Below are 20,247 nucleotides of genomic sequence, written 5' to 3' on the forward strand. Positions count from 1 at the left end.
GGATTAAATAAGGGATTTAAGCAAATTACGAAAAATCCAAATATAAATGATCATTATGAAATAGTTACCTCAGCTTAGTTTTTATATAACATGATCCTAAAACATCATTCTCAAATATCAATGAAGAGTCGAATGTTTTCTTGGTCTTCAGGAATCACGTGGGCATTTTATATTTCTTTTTTGGTGCACCGTTCCTGGAAGTACTACAATACAGTACTTCCGGGAAGTACAGGTCGATGCATGGAGTGGATGGAACAAGCCCCTACTCCATCTCCGTGTTCTAAAAGGCCATGTAATACACCGTCCTCAGATAGAGGACAGATCAGATATCAAACTGAAAAGGACAGATACACACTAGATCTTAGCCAAAAGGTGAAGAAGCTATCACATGGGCATTTAAACAGATGTTTTACGATGAATGGGATCACTTTAAGTGCGGTAGTGTTTTGTAATGTTATCAAGTCCTTAACTGGAGGCCAAAGTTAATGAGTGAAAAATAATAATGAGAGCCAGCTGGTCAAATTTCACTATGTAATCTGGCTAAAGGGCATGAAAGAACACAAACATGAAGAAGAAAAGAGGAACTCTGATTTTAAAAATCGATTTGAGTTTCGTCATCTTGAACAGATCACAAAATCACATGTTGGCATGCATATTCTTCTCACACTGCCTGAGATTATCCTAAATCATTCTCTTGACACACGGGGTCGCCAGTCTCTCTCAATGACTGACTGCTTCACAGAGACACAAGTAGAGAAGCCTTTAAAAGCCACTTCTACCCCCTGACAAACACTGTTGTTTGACTGGGCAGACACAGTCTGAATTAATAGGGACAAATACGACGTAGGGAAAGAGCCTTTACCTCGCCAGGAGGAATGCCAACACAAATCCTGTCAACAGCAGGCTTCCTCTTCCTTCTATATATCTGCAACGAACAAAATGCAAAAGTTCATGAGCCACAGTGATTCATGGCTATCCCAGGCAGCCATGAAGAGGGAATCCCAACCCAAACCCATTGCAGAATAAGACCAGTCAGTAAGACTAAGTCGCGTATTAGAACATGCTAAGAGCCTTGGCCTTTGGTCTATCTCTGTGGCAATGGGTTTCTGCATTACTCTGAGGCTCAAAATACAAGTGGGTTTCTTTTAATTTTAAATCTAGCATCAACCTTTCACAAAGCATACTGGTCATCAGGTCTACATAGTTTTTCACTTACTTAATATATACAGATACTACAGATTTTTAAAAATAACTACATTGACAAAGCTTGGTGTAGGTGCCCATTTTGAGAAGCAGGCTCTTTTTAGTAAGCTCAAGCCAGCAAAATGCTAGTTTCCAACATATAAATCTGGAAAAAAACTGAAGACCCACTATTACAGCCCGTATTCACACTGCCTCACCTTAGTCAACTCCTTGATTTCCAAGATGTCATTGTGTCCTCCGCCATCAAGAATTCTCTGTCTTTCCCGCCTGACATCCTCATCCTCATCATTCAGAGGAGGAAGCTTTGCCTTTACAGGTCTTAGGGAGACAAATTTTAGAAAAGTCAACCTTTCAAGCTATTTTTTCAAGAGAGAAATATTATTTCTAAGGCGGTCCTATAAAAAACCTACTCTCCACAGTGTCCGGGACTGGCAGTGTTGGGGCCTGTACTCCCCATTAGGAACACAATTTGATTATCTGCTTGGAGCACTATTCAGTCCCCACGCCATTGATAAGTATGTCCATGTGCATCCCCTCTGTGGCCCCCAGGCAGGTGCTCCTCCGTGAATTCTGAGAAAAAGCTCACCTGGGCCTGATGAAGAATCTGTACTGGATCAACACAGTGATGAGGAAGAACACCACCCCTTCCACGGCCATGGCAAACAGGTTTCGGCCCACCAGGTCCCAAGAGAGTGGCGAGACAAAGCGATTCTCCCCTGGTAGACACAGTGCAGAGGTCTAGTCAGAGTAGTAGCAAAGCATATAGCCCTTCCTCAAGTTCAGGTTCAAATGCACTTCTCTACCTGGAAACACCAGAAGTCATCACCCATGAGGAGGGGGAGAAAAAATGTAAGAGAGTGACCACTGCCCCAGTCTGATGCAGGTCAGGTTTTGAGAAAACACACTGTGATTCAGTTTCAATCAAGAATTTCGGAGCCAACGTGCATTAGTTCTGTAATATCATCCAACATATGTAATGTCTCCTCTTTAATGAGATGCCAAGATCCTTTGTAAAAAGGCAACAATCCAGGGTAATTTTTAGTGTCAGTATTTTAGCAAATTATAAGTTTCACTAAAACTAGAGAGCATTTTAAAACCATGCCCCATCAGTAGCATGTAATTTAACCTTGTGACTCAGTCAAATCACCTGGTTTTATGTAAATATTCCTTTAAATTCCTTATGCATCTCCTTTGTACCTTCAAATTGAAAAAAAAAGTCTCTGCCCTGTGTCCCTTGAATAGCAATGCTCATCTAACTTACATGAGCCAGTGGATAAAGAGCAGTAATGTGGCCACAGGAGAAATACTTCTAAGGACTAAGAAGGTAGAAAGCTGCAGCAAATTACCTTTTACAGACTATGTAAAAGATGATATATGGCCACATCTGCAGGCCCATGATTTTCCTAATGAGCCAAGGTTTGCACCTTTCCTTCTGATTCTCCGGCCTGTATCTAACTCTCAAAGCTGTGGTTTGACTTTTGCAATGACCTTGACTTTCCCAACCACTGGCATTCAGCACTGGATTCAAGCTAAAGGCAGTATTTCCCTTACTACAAAACTGCCCTCTCTCTTTTCTCACTGCTGTCCCAGACACAAATGGCTGTGTCACAAGACCCATGCCACAACCAGCTAGGTTGTCATCAGTCCTATCAGTGGAGGGGAGGCCTGTGCCCAGTTCCCAGCATCTTTGCAAAACAAAGGCCAGGGTGGCAAGAAGACCCATGCAAACCACCATCTCAACCAAAACACCCCCCCATCTGACTACTGTTGTCACTCACCAAACCTTTCCAGGGCATCAGCCATTGCCTGGTTTTTCACCATGTCAATGAGCCCCCGTCCCAGGCAAAAATGTGGGAAGATCAAGAACACAGACTTCAGAATATCATTGATGTTATTCAGCTTCTGGAAAAAAAAAACAAAAACAAGACAGAGGGAAGCTGAATGTTATTTGTGGTTGAAGCTAAAAATTTATCAAAGTCTGAGGTATGGGAGTGGAGAGGAAAATGTGACACCCTGAGGTCAAGCTGAACCTTTGAATTCAGATACCAGTGAAATAGCATCAGCCATAGCTGATAATATATAACATAGTAAGATTTTTTCTTTCGAAAATTTGAAATGACACTATGAACATGGAGAAATGGGAGCAAAGTTGATACACATGGTTATGTTTAACCACAAGCAAATCCATCAAAACATCTGTTCAGCATTGTAAAAGCAAATTGCTCCTGTCTGGGTCAATATTTCAGTTTCAGAGTTTTGTGGAAATTTAAGTAATTCTTCTTAAAAATACTGAGCCAGCAGCAGCCAAACATCCAGTCACTGAGCAGGTTGCTATATGCCGGATGCACCATGCTAGGGCACAGGTGAGGCAAAGATTCACCTCCATTCTGAGGGAGAGTGGCCTGGACGCAGGAGATTGCGGCACCACTGGGTACGTGTTGTGTGGAGGCGTGAACCGAAGGCTCTGGGCGTACAGGGGAAAGGGAGAGCACCTCCCAGCGGGCAGGAAAGGAAAGCTTCCCATTAGAGCTCAACCTTAAAGGGCCAGAGCCTGTGACAGAGGAAGAGCATTAGAGCCAGGCCTACGGGAGTGTGGTGGGTTTAAGGGACAACTCAGCTGAAGGTGACAGCCTCTGGGGAAAGGAGGGTTAGGGTGGGGATGGGCCAGGAAGGGCTGTGCCCCTCTGGAAGGCCTTATGTGCCAAGTTAAGGCGTTTGGACCAAGGCAATGACAAGAGGAACAGACAGGGCCCCTCAATGAAGAGATCTGTAATTGTAACATCTGACAAGGTAGCCGGTGGAGTGTGGGAAATGAGCAAAAACAAGGCACGTAAGATGACTCAGATGCTGCAGCTTGGGGGGCTGCGTGGACGGGAATGCACCCAGGAAAGTGGGACAGGGAAGGCAGGAGAAATGTCAGGTTCTGAGGGGAAAAATAATTAGGGCATGGTGAGTCTGGGGTATCTATAAATTACAGAAACGGAGCTTTGCGCTAGGCAAGAATGTGAGACTACAGTTCAAAGGACCCATCAGGGCTAACGGCACAGAACTGAGGGAGAACAACTTAAGACACCAAGAGAGGTGGCAGGAAGAGGCTCCGGAATGAATGGTGCCACTCAGACATAGCACTGGCGATGGAAATCAAAGGTGGCAGTGAAAAAATATTGGAAAAGCAACATTTACACAGAAAGAAGTCAAAGAGAACTTGTCTAAGGAAACACAAAGGTTTGATTGATGACATATAAGGAAAAGAGGGAGAGAGACACTACACAAGCCGGAGGAAGAGAGAACGGGAAAAAGGCCCGAGTGGTGGGTGGTGGGTGGTGTCATTCCCCCAGACAAGGGCACAAGGCTGGGATTCAATACTGCCCTCGCCGGTGTCCCTCCCAGCCGGAGCTGCTGTCCTGCAGAACTCACATTGTCGGTGAAGAGCTCCAGCACAAACGTGGCCACGCTGCCGTTGATCCCGATGAAGAGGTTCACACTGGTCAGGACCACGTAGGCGGTGCTGGGGATCTTGAACACGAAGGAGGCTGGGTACATGAGAGGCGTGATCGACCACCTGGTGAGGCACAAAGACAAAGGTCCACTGGGTATCCCCGGCCTTCCCTCTGACACTGGGCACCACCGCATGCCTCCCCTACTGACATCACCACCCAGAGGTGCCTTACCCATAGAGCAAAAGCAGGAGGGCCAACACAGGCAGGTTGGTGGAGGACACGTAGGACTTCTGCTGGAAGCAGATGAAGATGATAATGACCAGCGTGGCGGGGACCACATAGTTGCACTGAAAGTGAAACAAGGAAACAAGGTTCACCCCTACATCAAAGACACAACACCTCCCAAGTCTTCACCCTCATCGGACAGGAAAGGGCAGACAAACATATTAGAGCATAACTTTGGATTAATGAAGCCACATAAAGTATTAATCAATATGCTGGACAATACATTTTGACAAGCATTTTACCCTTGGCTGGTTTTATAAACTGAACGCCCTTTCTGTCTCTCCAACAGCTGAGCCAAGGTGTCACGCTCAGTAAACTCACTGAACGATGGATTCCCACCCAGAGACATTTCAATTTCACAGACAGCAAATAAGCTTTCATTATTCTTCGCGAAGATGACTGTGTCTGTTTCATCATTAATGCTATATTATAGTCTGCCCAAGTTCAATCTCATGTGTAATCTACCTATGAGGTAAGTGCTTATAATATGAATGTCAGAATTGTTCCATCACACTGACAATAATTTTAAAGTCTGTCCTGACACGGTGTCACGAATTAAAATGCACAAATAGGGAGCATTTGAGATCTTGCTCCATAGCATATGTCATCACTTTGGCTCAAATACAGTCTTATACAAACTCTCTAAAGATACAAATTGTGAAAAAGTGCACAAGTAAAGACCTGAGCATGAGACAATTATGAGAAATCACTGCTGGCAAAACAAAGCGCAGGCAGGGACGTGACGGTCCGTCTGTCAGCTGCAAGAAGAATCTGCAGCTTCAGACCACAGGGCTCTGCTTCTGCCTCATTCTGCTCAATGTGCTTATCAACAACTTAGATGAAGACACGATGATAGCCAACTTCAGAGGCTCTGAAGCATGGGAGGGGCAGATATCAGACAGAAGGATAAGGGATATTCCTGCATTAGGGATTTGATCTTTCATCTCTGAATTTCCTATGCCTGGCAGAATTGGACACATAGGAGGCATGTGTTTACTGAATAAAGTAATTACTGAATCAAGATGAAAGCAAATGGACACTAACAAAATGCAGTTTAACAGGGATAAATATAACATTTAGGCTCCAAAAAAGTCAACTGCATTAGTAAAGAGTGAAAGAGACCCATTTACCTGTCAAAGAGAGATTTCAGTTCACTACCAAATTGCCAACAAGACACCGCTACTTCCAAAATGCAATGCCCCTGGGCTGAGTAAAAGTGCAGGATAAAGATCAGCTCCCTCTAGACAGGTAACCCTTCAGACCGCAGCCTAAATACAAGCTTAAAATCTGGGTTTTGCTCTTCAAAAGGGACATTGACCATACAGAGTATGGCCAAAGGCACTCAGATCCAAAGAGTGGCACGTCAGAAGCTTGCACAAATCAGCACAGACACCATCACCATCATCGCCACTCACGTGTGTACTGTGCTCCAGAGATTACAAAACGTGGTCTCATCTATTGTCCTATCTGGGGAAGACTTAGGTTCAATTGAAAGCTGTCTTCAAATATCTGAGGGGCTATCCAGTGGGAGAAGAATGAAATTTGCTCTGTACGGCTTACAATGAATGGAATTCACAGGGAGATACGTTTCGGCTCCGTTTTACAAAAATTAGAACTTTGGGATTCTTGGAAGTTTTCCATATTGGTCGGAACAAAAGCAATGCCTTGCAGCTGGCATGAAAACTTATTTGCAATAGATGAATAAGCTTCTGGTAAAATGGGTCACATTATCAAATGAATGATGGATTTCCTAGTGAGACAAAGAACAGCCTGACTCTGGAGGTTAAAACCTACCCGACAAGTTTAAGTCTTCCACTTCAATGTTTCTTTGAAATGTTTTTCATTAGGAAATTAGCTCATGGTGGTAGTACTGACTGCAGTCAGTGTGGATGGATATTTTTTCTCTCTGTACTTAAAACCATGCCCAGTGACATGAATGTATACAACTGCCTCTGTCTTTTCCCTTCTCATTCACCTTTAGACTGGCCACAACACATCAGCAAGGGCCGGGGGCTCTTTCACTCAACCCATGGCCCTGGTGGAGATGCACACAGCGGCAACAGACCAGCGCACTTACCATATCCCAGACGAAATTGGACAGCCAGTAGATGACCGGCTTCACTCCGCTGATGAACTGCAGGTGCTTTGCTTTGCTCACCCGCTCCTGGATCAGGAACACAACGAAGCTGGCAGGAACGAAGGACATCGCAAAGATAACACAGATGGACACAAGGACATCCACTGATGTGGTCATCCTGCAAATAGAAAAAGGCTGTGAGGATATGAGGGGCCACTGATGCAACCGAAGACTCACTCAGGAAGACACACACACACACACAGACGGGTGTGAAACACAGCCCGGGGGAAAATAACCTGTTCGTCAAATACATTTTTTCAGGGTTAGAGATTATTATTTTCAAGTAAAAACAAAGTAAAACCAAAAAACCCGCCCAAATCTGACCATTCAAATGCAAAACTGATTCAACCGAGGTTTAAAAAGTCCACTGTTGCCCTGGCTGGTGTAGCTCAGTGGATTGAGCGCGGGCCTGCGAACCACAGGATTGCAGTTCGATTCCCAGTCAGGGCACATGCCTGGGTTGTAGGCCAGTTCCCAGCAGGGACTCATGAGAGGCAACTGTACATTGATATTCCTCTCCTTTCCGTCCCCTCTAAAGATAAATAAATAAAATATTTTTTTAAAAAGTCCACTGTCATAATGAAACAATTATAGAAGTCTGAGAGTGGCTTGATGGCATTCACTTTGTTCCATTGTTCTTGACCTTGTCAGAGCAATACGTTATAAATTTTGCACACAAAAGACTAGTGTAGCTTGAAAACTACATAAAGAAACATCGGTGTGAAACTATTCAAATGAGTTCATTTCTGGCTGTAAATAAATCTGAATACACCAGCATGCGGCCCATCAACCCAACAATAAGGTTTAATATAAGCTACATACACGAGTTTCGTAAGTTTGGTATAAAGATCCCGGTGACAAATACTGACATTTTCTACAAGTGAAGCAAAAGAAATAACTGTGCCATGCCCCATATCCAGTAAAGGGACCTGATCTGTGAATGCCAACTATGGGCCAAGTACTAGACGTGGCAATGAACTGCCTCACTTAACACCACACACGCATCTAGAGAGTTTAGGAACCACACTTTGCCTATTTCATATTGGCTTTAACGTTGCACGCCCGCATGCACACACACACACAATTCCGGACTTAAAAACACAAGCTGATAAAAGTATGTTTCACCAAGTTCAAAACCAGTGGTGTAAAAACAAACAAAACTATTTTTTTTTTAATTGAACATGACACTGATGGTGAGTTAAAATATTTTCAGGACTTTATTAGCAACTTAACTTACCTTATATGAATTCCCCAAATGCAATGGTTTTCACATATTCAAACCATTTATCTACTGCACTTCAATCCCTGCCAGACAATTCCTAAACTGATCACTTTCTGTCCAGAGCACGGACCAAGCCAAACACACCATAATGTATTTCCCCAGCTGTCACTCCACTGCCAGCTTCACGGCACCTTCCCCCTCTCCACAATTACCCCAAACTCCCTCTCCCATCCCCACCTGATTCGTTCAGACACAGCTACACTTACAGGGCCACTTCCGAGAGCTGCTGCTTGGTGAGATTCAGAGGGTGATTGAAAGCAGTGATCCCGTACTGGCTAGGGTTCGCTCCTTTCTGCAGGTTGGCCCGCAGAATGGCGTTGTTGATGACGTTCAAGAAAGAGCTGACGGCATGCCACCCCTTGTTATTGAACCACACCTGAAATACAACAAGGTAGTATTTCCAAATCCTGCTCCTGAGGTGGGTGCACACCCACGCAAAACATGTCTACCAACTTCAGAAATTCCAGTCACGCACCAAGACAAAACGCTATGGTCAGAGAACACAGCAAAGTGGTAACAGCAACAAGGATGGACTGAGCACTGTGCCCAAGCACGGTGCCAACTGCCTTATCTCTTTAACTTGTTTGCTTTGCCACAGCTTTGAGAGAGCCAGGATTACTGTCTCCATTTTAGAGATTAAGAAACTGAGGCTCAGAAGATTAAGTCATTTGATCAATCGATCAAAGTCTCAAGGTTCATCTGCTGTGCCTGGTGGCAAATCAATTCTCTTAATCATTGCACATCCTCAGTGGTAAACCTACTAGGCTGCCCTCTTCTGTCATGACTGCTCAAAAGGACTTCAGGGAACATGAGGACTATTGTTCATCAAGCAGCTCCTGGAACAAAGGGCTTTACCTTGACGTTGTTTTTTGTGTCCAGTCCTTTCATGAAACTGCCCAAGCTGCTGAGAAATCGATCTGAAGAACTGTCCTGTGAACAACAGAAACCTGCCTCAGTCGAGATGGTTCACGAGAACAACACAGCCCCAGGGAGGGCGCTACGACGACCTTGTTCGTGAAAGTGAAATCTAAAGCCACTGAGAAGTGACCAGAAATCTACAGCACCGATGTTGCCACGAGCCACAAGTCTCGAAGGGATCACAGGGAAGCCCCGTGATTCAAACCAGTGTCTCTCTATAACTGGATGGTGAGGATTCTTCAAAATGCTCCCCTGGCATCATCCCAAGACCCAAGACTACACTCAACGTGCGGATGTGTCGGATTCGTGGGGCCGGTGCCCCCAGAGCAGAGGCGCAGACTCTGGGAACATCGCTCCTGTCTCTGATCCCAGCGTCCACATCATCCGACCCCCTCAACTCTGACTTCAAAATAGGACACCACAGAAACAGAGAAATGGTCAATGTCTATTGGGTCCTAAAACCTGATGAAAATGTATAGAAAATGATTCATTTCTTGTTTAACCAGTGATTGCTTTAAAAAAGTAGGCTTGAGGCTAAGTTTATTTACCTACTGGCTAACTCCATAAGTTTAAGTTTTTTTGTGAGAGATTTTCAACCTCTGCATTTGTTTTTGGTCTACACTTTCAGATATGAAGTGGTCGCTGAGTCCTAGATCAGTCTTGGCTGGCACAATACACTATGAGCCGGTGATGGCTTTGTACTCAAGTCTTAAAACAATAAAGTTTGGTTGGGTGATCAGGTTTACCTGCCAACTGCTCCCATGCACCAGTGACTATGGACCCATTTCTGACATGTCTGGGGATAGATACTGTACCTTGGCCAGATTCAAGATTTTCTTTATCTGCTTGATGGCATCATTAACTTCTTGACTTGGAGGAAGTGACTGAGAATTTCTGGCACCCAGGGAGAAGCCGCCGTACCTAGAAGGACAGCCTGACATTAAAATACAGGCAGCACCGTGCCCAGTATCACTTGGCAACAGACCCCACCTGGGTGTAGACACACTTCAGGTAGATGAATTGCTTACTCAAAGCAGGCCTGAAGTTAGACCCAGGGAAAGTTACAACCTGACCTTCTCTAATGGATGTGATAGTCTCTTTCTTTAGTTCCTGCCCACGTAGGAAGGATCTGAGACTGATTACAGACAGAAAAAAATGACCATTCGTATCTAGGAAGTTTCTCCCACTCTGGTTATTCAGGTTGGACTTGGGCTTCAAGGCAAGCAAACAGGAAGTCAGAACAAGTAGTGCAGAACACCAGAGAGGCTTCAGGGGGTTATTAGAAGCTGGCCTTGACTCTTTCCTGTCATGAGAACAACTATGGGAGCCCCAGTCCGCTCTGCTAAGAGTTCTGTGGGTCCTGAACCCCGGGAAGGAGGCAAAGAGGAAGAGGTAAAGCAGTGCCAAAGAGCCAAGTCGTGAGGCAGCCAGATACGGTGTCCCACTTCGCATAAGATGTTCCTTAGCTCTAAGGATTCTTCCTTCTTTTCGTCCCTGGTCCCACCTGTTCCTTCAAAACCCACAGGGATAAATGGGTTGAAATGCAGTGCAAATATGTATTTTGATGCCTCTGATGCCACTCAAGAGGACCCCTGGAAATTGGATTTGGGGGCAAAGTGTAATTAGCATAGGTATTCCTTTCATAACACTGTGCCTCCTGTTAAATCGCTAGAGACTGATAGAGACTTCTGAGTCTCCTCACGGAGATCAGGACGCCAGCGTTTCGAATGCCTCCGAAGTGGCAGCTGGGCACTGAGTAGAAACACTAAGGGCCACCAATCCCGACACTAACAGCTTCCCAGGATCCAAGCCACCTGCAACAAGACCATCCTCCCGAACTGCGGGCACCCAGAGGAAGCAAAGGAAAGCCCAGAAAGAGGTCACTCACCTAAACTCATTCACCCAGATCTTGTTCTTCAAGCTGCAGAAGCCAAAGACAAACCAAAAATCAGTTCAAAGAAAAAACTGATCCTGTGCCTGATGATACAAAAGGAGTAAATATCTACCTGAGGATACAACAAAGGGGCAGAAATAAACCTATGATCAGGATGGTGGTGCAGGAAAGAAGCCCTAATTGGCATGTTGTTTCCTTTCCCATTCTTAAAAACTTACGTATATGAACCTCGTGCCTCGGATTAAACCAATTCAGAAACCAACATATAGACAAAGATGTGATCAAACTAGAAGGTATTTAAATTCAAAGGAATATATCTATTATGGATGACATATGGAAAGGTAATGCCTCTTTCTTGGAAACTCACAGTAACTACCATTCAAGTATACCCTTGTCACGTAAAGTCACAGAGAACTTCCGAGAAGCCCAACTAACCAAATCAATAGGAAGGAAAACAGAGCAAACATTTTCTGTGCACCAGTGAACTATTTAACATTAAGCCACAATGCCCAGGGAGCGACATGGCTCTTTCCAAGGCTCCACAGCCAAGGCTCTCATGCGTTTCATCCATGAGAGGTATTCATATACTATGTTTTGCCATATATAATGCACACGCATGTTTTTGTGCACATTATATGCAGGATTATTATCCCCATGGTATGTAATCATTATATCCATGTATAGTATGCACCCTTATTTTTCCCCTCAAAAATGTGGGTACAGTACACACAGCAAAATACAGTATGTCATTTGTTTAACCCTCAAAACAAACTCATAAGAGCAATGTTACTTTCACATTTTACACAAACTAAGGCTTTAAAAGGATAACAGGCTACCCCAGGTCAAAGAGCTAGTAAGTGGCAGAATTAGAATTTGAACCCAGATTTCTCTTCCTTCTGGAACCAGGCGGACTCAATCTTGAAGCTGACAGCTGAATGTTCCTAATAGTTCTCACTTGTCATCAGGCCAAAATCGGATGTTTCCCCCAGGACTCGGTCTACTACTTTTAGGTCTCACATTCCTCTGATCAGCAATGATAAGGCAAAGACCCAGTACAGTAAATAGTGACCTTTTGGCTATGATCTGCACATAGGTCTTCACCAGGTAATCCGAAATGTTTCTTCCCGTCAGGTTTTGAAGGATGTCCTCAGTGTTCTGCTTCCTCTGTTATCACAGAAAAACCAAGCACATGTGTTTGTATGGGCCAGAATTGAGACAGAAACCAGGGACTACACGGACCCCTGCCCCTCACACATGTATCACAGTGTGACCAGACTCTGCTCACAAGGCGCAGGTACCAGCAAGCCAACCACCAAAGCACAGTTCGCTTGCCCTTGGCTCTGGCCATATACTTGAGCCAAGCAGGAAGTTCCCTAGGAAATTATTCGGGACAACTCAACAGACTGTAAAATTTGGTTCTTCACAGTCACAAAAGGGTTTTAGGGAGCAGCATCGTGGTCTATGCCTAGTGAATTCTCTTGTTTAATGTGTTGCACTGAGGAATAGATTAGCTATTATTTTAACAAACTATATAATGATCTCTGGAAGTACAGTCCTAGATGAGCTATTGAAGAGGGAACCAGAACATACGTTCACACACGCACTTAAAGTTGCCTCCCCTCACCCTGCAACGTGGATGCTGACAAAGCAGCAGAGAGCGAGCATGAGCAAGCCTTATCCTGAAACTGTTCCCAGAAAAAAATGACTCAGGACTGCATCCCACACTCAGACGGACTCTCAGATAATTTTTCAGCATTGATAAGACCCACAAAACTATCACGGGCCAGCCTCCTTAAGTCGGAGGTGAGGAAACAGGCCCAGGGTCTCAGAGTGGCCTTCCCTGGGTCACCAGCACATCGCTGGAAGAGCCTGGAAGAAGCTACATCTGTCACAGTCTGTCCTCTGACACCACTAGTCTGGGAGAGGCCACGGTGTGTCTTCCACAGCCCACCGATCCAGAATGTAGCGTTCTGATTTTAACTCAAGTGGCCCGGGCTGACTTTTCAAAATAAAGAAACAGGCTAAGCTCCTTCAGATATAGGAAGGATGTGGTCGAAGCCTCCTCTCTCAAAACTCACATTTTTCCCTATGACGAGAATTCAAGATCAAGACTAACAGAGACCCCCCTGATGTGTCACCCATTCCTTCTTGCCTAGCCCACCCTGCACCCCGTCTGCTCACGTACATCTTGTGAGGGACTCACCTGTGGAGGAGGCAGCCCCCCGGCCCCCAGGGGACACACGGGCAGCATCTTCTTGATTCTGTCATTGCTACACTCGCAGGTGGGTGAGGGGTTCTCCATCGTCCAGTTCCCATTCTGGAAGAGGTCCACAATGGTCTGGGGAACCGGGGCAGTGGTCCACTCCTCCTCCCCGACCAAGCAGGGCCTCTCTCTGCAAAAGGTGACAGCGAGGGTAGGGTCACTGGAGAGCGCCTGGCCTTTCCTGGTGCCTCCGGAGCACAGGACCCACCCGTAACAGCTGCAGACATGCTTCTGCCCCCTCACTGTTTGACTATTCGATCTCTCCAGAGACTTGTAAGACGCAAACTCACTTCCCAGATAAGAGCAATGGAATGCAAAGAGGGCCGAAATGCTCATGTCCTGAACTCCAGTCCATCCAATCCACCAGCATTCAATCACGCAGCCACGTGCTCACTCTGTAATATTTACTGAGTGTCAGCTCTCATGCCAGACCCTCTTCTGCATAAACTCCCTGCCTTCATGGAGTTGGTGTTCCCATCAAAGAGTTAGATAACAGTCAAATAATATAATCTTATATGACCAAAAAACATAGCCAAGTAAAGGCGGAGTGAGTGGTAAGAAAGGAGTCGCTGGAAGAGGTGATAGACTTTTGGCAAAATGTAAACAACGAGGGAGAGCAGCCAGACAGACCTTGGAAGGGAAAGAACATTATAAGCAGGAGCAATAAACAGCGCAGGTCCAAAGGCCCCGAGTTTTCTTGTCTAAGGAACAACAGGAAGGCAGTGTGGCTGGAATGTGACGAGCCATGAGGAGGGGAAGGAGGCAGAAGCCAGATGGCAGAGGCCGGGGAAGGAGTCTCAACTTTATGCTTCATGTGCTGATAATCTGGTAGAGAATGTCAAGATTCACTTTGTTTCAAAGCAAGCAGAGAATCTGGGTTGAATGGGGGTGAGAGCCGTGAGTACATGAAGAGCTTGTTTGCGCACCAGTCCCCAGGTGACAGAGAGAAAGCCTTTATGCCTGACTTAAGCTCTGAATGACTGTGAGATCATCAAGTTCTTTGCCTCCTCACTGGTTATTTTCTCCACCAAGGACAAGTACAGAATGAATCCACAAGTCATTTCTAGTCTCTTTTCCAGTCCCGAAATTCTACAATTTGAAGCAGAGCCACAGTCCTTAAAACTATTCTTGGAGCAAATGCAGTTTCATGGATGGCTCTCTAGTTCTCTGTAAAGTGCCCAACAATGCAATGGAAACTTCTAAGACATGGTTGCCCTCCTGAATCTCACATTCTAAAACCTTTACCAAATGACTGGCTGAGAGCAAGTTAAATGCCACAGGGAAATGTCCCAGTCAAACTTCCCTTCGTGCCACTACTTTCTGAAAAACCTGAGTGTTTCCAGAGTGGGACCCCTATGTCCAACGGCCCTGAACACATGTTCAGTGGTGCTCGGCCTCGAGGCTGGGAGCCCTCTGATGCCAGGGTCCTGCTGGGCTGGCATGAATCTAGGCGTCCACACTGTTCAGCTGGCCTGGGATGAATCCATCTGACTCTGTTTCAGCTCATCTCGTTCTTCCATCTTCCCTACAAAACTTCCAGGTGGAATCTCATCAAAAGTCTTATAAAATCCAGACAGCGTGTCTCCTTGTCCTTCTCCACTTCAGTCATCTTGTCCTTTAGGAATTGCTATTGGCTGCTAGGATTTACTGCCCATCAAATATTAAGTACTAACAAACAGTAAGTATCCAATCAATAAGAGATAAGTGCATAATAGCTGTCCATTCAGAAATCTGCTCCACAACCTTGCATACACAGGTGCCATGTGCACGGGTCTGGGACTCTGGCAGGGGCAGTACCTTCCCTTTAAAACCTGGAATTTGGCCCTGGCCGGTGTAGCCCAGTGGATTGAGCACGAGCCTGCGAACTAAAGGACTGCAGTTCGATTCCCAGTCAGGGCACATGCCTGAGTTGCAGGCCAGTTCCCAGCAGGGGACCCACGAGAGACAACCATACATTGCTATTTCTTTCCCTCTCTCCTTCCCTTCCCCTCTAAAAATAAATAAATGAAATCCTTGAAAAAAATAAAATCTGGAATTTGTTAGCCCTTTCCCACTATGCCTACACCTTCCCACTCTTTCCTTAACTCTTCCCTTTGTGGTTAACAACCTCAACTGCAAGTTCCACCTGAGCCTGCAAAGTTGGACCTCCCTCTGCCATCGTTGGGCTCTCCCTGGAGCTCACCTCTCTCCACTGTCTTTACTCACAGAAATCTCTTGGATACACCTTCCCCGTATACTACTTCATCTACGGGTATTTAACTCAATTTATTTACACACTGCCTCCTTTTTTTATACAGGATCTTGAAGGAGAATACAGTAAAAATATGTAACTCTAAAAGAAGAAAATGTCTACTTTTATAAAAACAAACTACTCATCTTTTCAGGCTGTTCAAGAAGCTGATGAGCAAAATTGCAAATCATATACAATGGCAGCCTATCTCTGCACTGAGGTAGAGGGGTTGCGGGGGAAGGGAAGGAGGGAAAAATACCTGTTCCGTACGTATAAAGTGCTATTTAAATTAAGCATTCATTTCTAAAGCAGGAAACAAGCATCTATAGCAAGTTGCTCTGCAGGATGTTAGAATACTCTCCCAGCCTGTTACCTTTGTTCCTACCTAGAGGGTCATATTAGATTACTGTATCAGCTTTTTAAACATAAAAGATGGTTTGAAGGGCAAACGATGGCAGTCGCAGCGTGGTGTACAACTGACAAATGCAGCGTATTCGAGACCTAACCAGGCAACAAGCACAGGAAGCCGGTGGGAAGGGTACCGTCACAGAAGTGGTACTCACGGGATTGGGTTTCCTTCCATGCAGCGCGTCCCGAAGCCCGGCTCTCTGGTGAGGGCGTTCAAGAGTTCCTGGGTGCCCGTGTCCTCGGGAGCATCATTACTGTGGGCACATGAGAGGCAGCCAGCTCAGCGAGTCATCATTAAAACCATAAATTTAGAGAAGGAAAAGTTTTTTTTAAAAATAAATGCCTTATTAAGTACTTCCTGTGGGCCAAGCTCAAAACAGAAATGAATAAAACAGAGCCCACCCACAAGCAGCTCAGATTCAGAACATGTATTTGGTATCACGTTAACGTACAGCACCACAACGTGGAGCTGTGTAATAAGTTATATGTAAGGAGGTATGTGCATGCGTATACACATACTTATACACAGTGACATACATATTTTAACATGAACTAAGTTAATTCATTAAGGATAAGTATTTCAAAAATACTTCCCCATATTGCCCACTAGGCACAGACAACCAGGATATCCTTCTAGGAAGGGGCAGGCAGATTTTATTGGCTGCCTGTTCCCACGGCCACTGGAACACACAGACCATACAAGGCTCGGATTACAAACCAAAGTCCATGTTCCACAGCCCTGGGCAATATGGGGACAGCATCTGGGGAAGGAAAGAATGAAGGAAACCTGCACCGAATAGGAAGGGAGGGTTGGGTTAGAGACACAGAGACTGATTCACATGCTTATGTGTTGTTTTTCTGTGTGGGTTTTTTTTTTTTTTTTAGCTTCTCTTTTACATCACTGAAACACTTCCCAGATCTAAAGGTCTACGAATACTATAGGACTGAAGAAAAGTCCTGGGTAATGAGATGAAAAACTTCCTCTGTCCTTTTGTTTGATGCACTGGATTGTTGTGGAGGAGCTGGTATTTCTGTCTAACGTACACACATTAGCTAATATCTACAACTTAAAAGACTAGATAGATAACAAATACACAGATTGCACTGTGCGAGAAACAAGAATGTTGAAAGTATCTGGAAGCCTTGTGTTAAACCACAAAAGCCAGATACATTACAGCTCAACCACAGATTTTTTTTTTTTTTGCAAGGGCAGACGATTTACATAAAACACATATGCCTGTCCCTGGCACCACCAGTACCCAGAGGAGGAAAGGAGCTCAGATGTGGCAACAGAAGACTGGCCTTCTCCCTCAGGTTTGTTCACCAATGTTCTTTGCACTGAATATTAGTTTGCGTAGGGGCTTCAGCCCCAGCTGGTAAATCCACTCCACTGTGTGATTTTTGAGTCCCCCTTCTGTTGGCCCTCGACACAGCAAATGCCCTTGGTTTGCCTGAGCTCTCCTCTTTCCTTGGGCATAGAAGGCAAAAACATACCTGACGAATGTGTACTGTTCGTTGTACATCCAGGGCTGAAGTTCCAGGCTGGGGTACTTGCCAAAGGGGGGCACAATCAAGCTGAACACCAGGGCTATGCAGACAAACACAGCTGGCAGGACGATCTGTAGTGAGAGGGGAGAAGGGGAAGGGAAACCGCAGACAGTTAGAAAGGCAGCCATGGGACAATCGCCTGTGCGTCCAGCCAGCCTCCCAGACCAGCCTGCACACAGATGAGGAGAGCAAGGCCCATGGCCAAACTCTACCAAGGTACTGTTGGAAGGTTGGAAGCATGGAGCCTGAAAATTAAACCTCTTCCCTCCAGGGCATTTCTGGAAGCTGGATTACAAGGCCAGAGGCTATGGCTACCTGGCGGAGGAACCATGCTGAGAGTGAACAGCAGTCACATGTCGGAGTGATCTGGAATACTGGGTTTGGCCCTCTTCCCCTTGAAAATCTGAGAAAGGCCACACTGGGCCATGAACCCTGCTCAGCGCAGAGGAAGGCTGAGACAACAGACCCTGGACTGGGGGCCAGAGGACCTGAGCTTGGTTCTGCCTCTGTAAGTAAATCACTTCCAGTTTTCTCATTTATAATCTGTAGTCTGAGACTAGCTGGCCCATTCAGATATCACATTGTGATAAAACCACTCTACAGCAACATCTCCACTGAAAGGGAATCACTGCCATTGCCTCCCCGTGGCCTCAAAAGGTAGAGTCACCTACATCCTTATTAAACCACCTCAAACTTTAGACTCGTACCTTCTCTGAAAACAACTACTTGTACATACTTTGTACGTAAACTCTAAGCTCTTTCCACTTAATTCCTGAGAAATTTATCCTTAAAAAAACTTAAAGATTTAAATGATAACCCCGGTTTCAATGCTGAAAATTATCGCTGAGTGACTAGTTCAATGGAAAAGTACCGTTAAGAGAATTCTCTTATTTAATAATGCTCATTGCAACCCTAAGTAGTAGTATCATTTTCACCAATCAGCAAAGTAACCAAGGCTCAGAGAGACTAAGTAACTCGTCCCAGTTCACACAGCCAATAAGTAGCAGAACCAGAATTCAAATCCAGGTCTGTATGCTCCAAGTTCATGCCCTTCGCATTACCCACACAGTCCGCAGGGAAGAACCCCTGCAGACTCTTTCTCTATACTTCCTGATTTTCTGGAAAGGAGTAATTTTTCCCCTTCTAACCTAGTGAGCTAGTGTGCAAACACTGATGTGCAGGCAATCCGGTGATGAGTCTTCTCCGTCAATATTTTCTGACCTCTCTGGTCATCTTTATCAGTTTGCAGTTGAACACCGTATGTTGACATGTCAACTACATCTGGTCATATCATCTTTCAAGTTATGAAAGTTTAATTCTCCCAGCCAGTTTTTCCAAATTTAGTCCTCGTTCAGCTCTTCTCGACCATAAATACACACACACAGCAATCACTAATATGAGGTTCACTCCGAGTATTTTCTCTTTGTAATTTTCATAACAACTACATGTCATAGGCACTATTGTTATCCCCGTTTTACAGATGAGGAGATCGAGGCACTGATAGGTAATTTGCCAGCAGCAACATGAGTGGCAAGAAGCAGAACTGGGATTGAAATACAGATAATCTGGCTCCAGCATCCATCTCATAACCACGATGCCCTCGTGCGTAGTGGGTCACTGGTCAGGAAGCCAGCAGCCCACCACTGAGTCCTTGGCCTGGAACAGCACATCTTACCTGAGCAAAGAATCCCTTCCGACTCCGTCTGGCAATCAGCAGCCGCTTCCACAAAAGGGCCACAAACTGTTGTTGTGTGAGTTTCCAGCCCTTCACCTGGTAGGAGCCTTTGCCATCCATCCCACTGAGCAGGTCTGTTTCCCTGGATTCTGCAAGAAGCAGGCACTGAAGGTCACATACTATTTTAAGCACTTTCACATCACCATGCCCCTCCCTCCAGCATCTTCAGCACCATCTTGGAGCCTGAGGTTGAAGGTAAAGCATCTCAGGAGCCAAGGGCTTTCACATCCAAGGAAATGCTAAGACCATAAATGTGCAGCTGCAACAGAAGGCTCTGCCTTCTCGCCCTTGTCTGCCGAGTGCAGAAAATGCAGGGCCTTGAGACAACTGAAGAGGTGTGTGCACACCCCACCGAGTGTTACATCTAGCCACTCAGATGAATCAAGTCATCTTCAATCCCCTACGGCATGTTCTATGAAACAGACCGCGTGCATGGGCTGACATACCTGAGAACATGAAATGATAATTTGCCTCCCATCTATTATACTTTGGGTAAAAAGCAGACACATTCACGGAATCTAAGTGCAGACAGCATCTGAAGTCAGGGAGAACAGGGAGCCACACACTCACGTGAGCGGGGAGAGCCAGAAAGGTTTCTACTGCTAAAAATTTATTCTGAAAATCCTCATCTTAAACAAATGATTCCTAGCTGTAGGGCTTTGACATCTTACCAGTATTTGCCTCATTTCTTGCCTTACTTTCTCCATCCCAAACACACAGGGAGACACACGCATCCAAAATATCTAAGCCTAGGGCACAGCTAAGTCTAAATGTGAATTCACCACTCTGTGGCTTTTTCAAAGTCATCCATCCATTCAAAAAATATTTAGTCAACAACTAAACACCTACTGTGTGCAAGAAACTGGGGCTCTAAGAGAAAAGATAATAAATGGATTCTGAGGAC

General features: G+C 45.3%; 1 protein-coding gene and 1 pseudogene across 4 annotated transcripts in view; both read right to left on the reverse strand.

Moving 5' to 3' along the window:
* ABCA1 (ATP binding cassette subfamily A member 1) overlaps window positions 1–20,247 on the reverse strand; it is a 119,494-nt gene that overhangs the window by 9,434 nt on the left and 89,813 nt on the right. For all 4 annotated transcript variants that reach the window (XM_037035744.1, XM_037035741.1, XM_037035742.1 and 1 more), the window contains 16 exons: window positions 19,284–19,432; window positions 17,555–17,679; window positions 16,216–16,314; window positions 13,363–13,552; window positions 12,229–12,323; window positions 11,154–11,186; window positions 10,081–10,186; window positions 9,203–9,277; window positions 8,554–8,723; window positions 7,006–7,183; window positions 4,875–4,990; window positions 4,621–4,765; window positions 2,982–3,105; window positions 1,790–1,919; window positions 1,401–1,521; window positions 863–925 (listed from right to left, as the gene is read on the reverse strand). In XM_037035744.1, the coding sequence (XP_036891639.1) occupies window positions 863–925; window positions 1,401–1,521; window positions 1,790–1,919; window positions 2,982–3,105; window positions 4,621–4,765; window positions 4,875–4,990; window positions 7,006–7,183; window positions 8,554–8,723; window positions 9,203–9,277; window positions 10,081–10,186; window positions 11,154–11,186; window positions 12,229–12,323; window positions 13,363–13,552; window positions 16,216–16,314; window positions 17,555–17,679; window positions 19,284–19,432 (1,919 nt within the window). The remainder of the gene's footprint in view (window positions 1–862; window positions 926–1,400; window positions 1,522–1,789; window positions 1,920–2,981; window positions 3,106–4,620; window positions 4,766–4,874; window positions 4,991–7,005; window positions 7,184–8,553; window positions 8,724–9,202; window positions 9,278–10,080; window positions 10,187–11,153; window positions 11,187–12,228; window positions 12,324–13,362; window positions 13,553–16,215; window positions 16,315–17,554; window positions 17,680–19,283; window positions 19,433–20,247) is intronic.
* Window positions 179–385, reverse strand: LOC118979897 (uncharacterized; annotated as a pseudogene).

This window comes from Sturnira hondurensis, unplaced genomic scaffold (assembly GCF_014824575.4).
Source record: "Sturnira hondurensis isolate 20B ecotype Veracruz unplaced genomic scaffold, ASM1482457v3 Scaffold0022566, whole genome shotgun sequence".
In the NCBI taxonomy this organism is placed as follows: Eukaryota; Metazoa; Chordata; class Mammalia; order Chiroptera; family Phyllostomidae; genus Sturnira; species Sturnira hondurensis.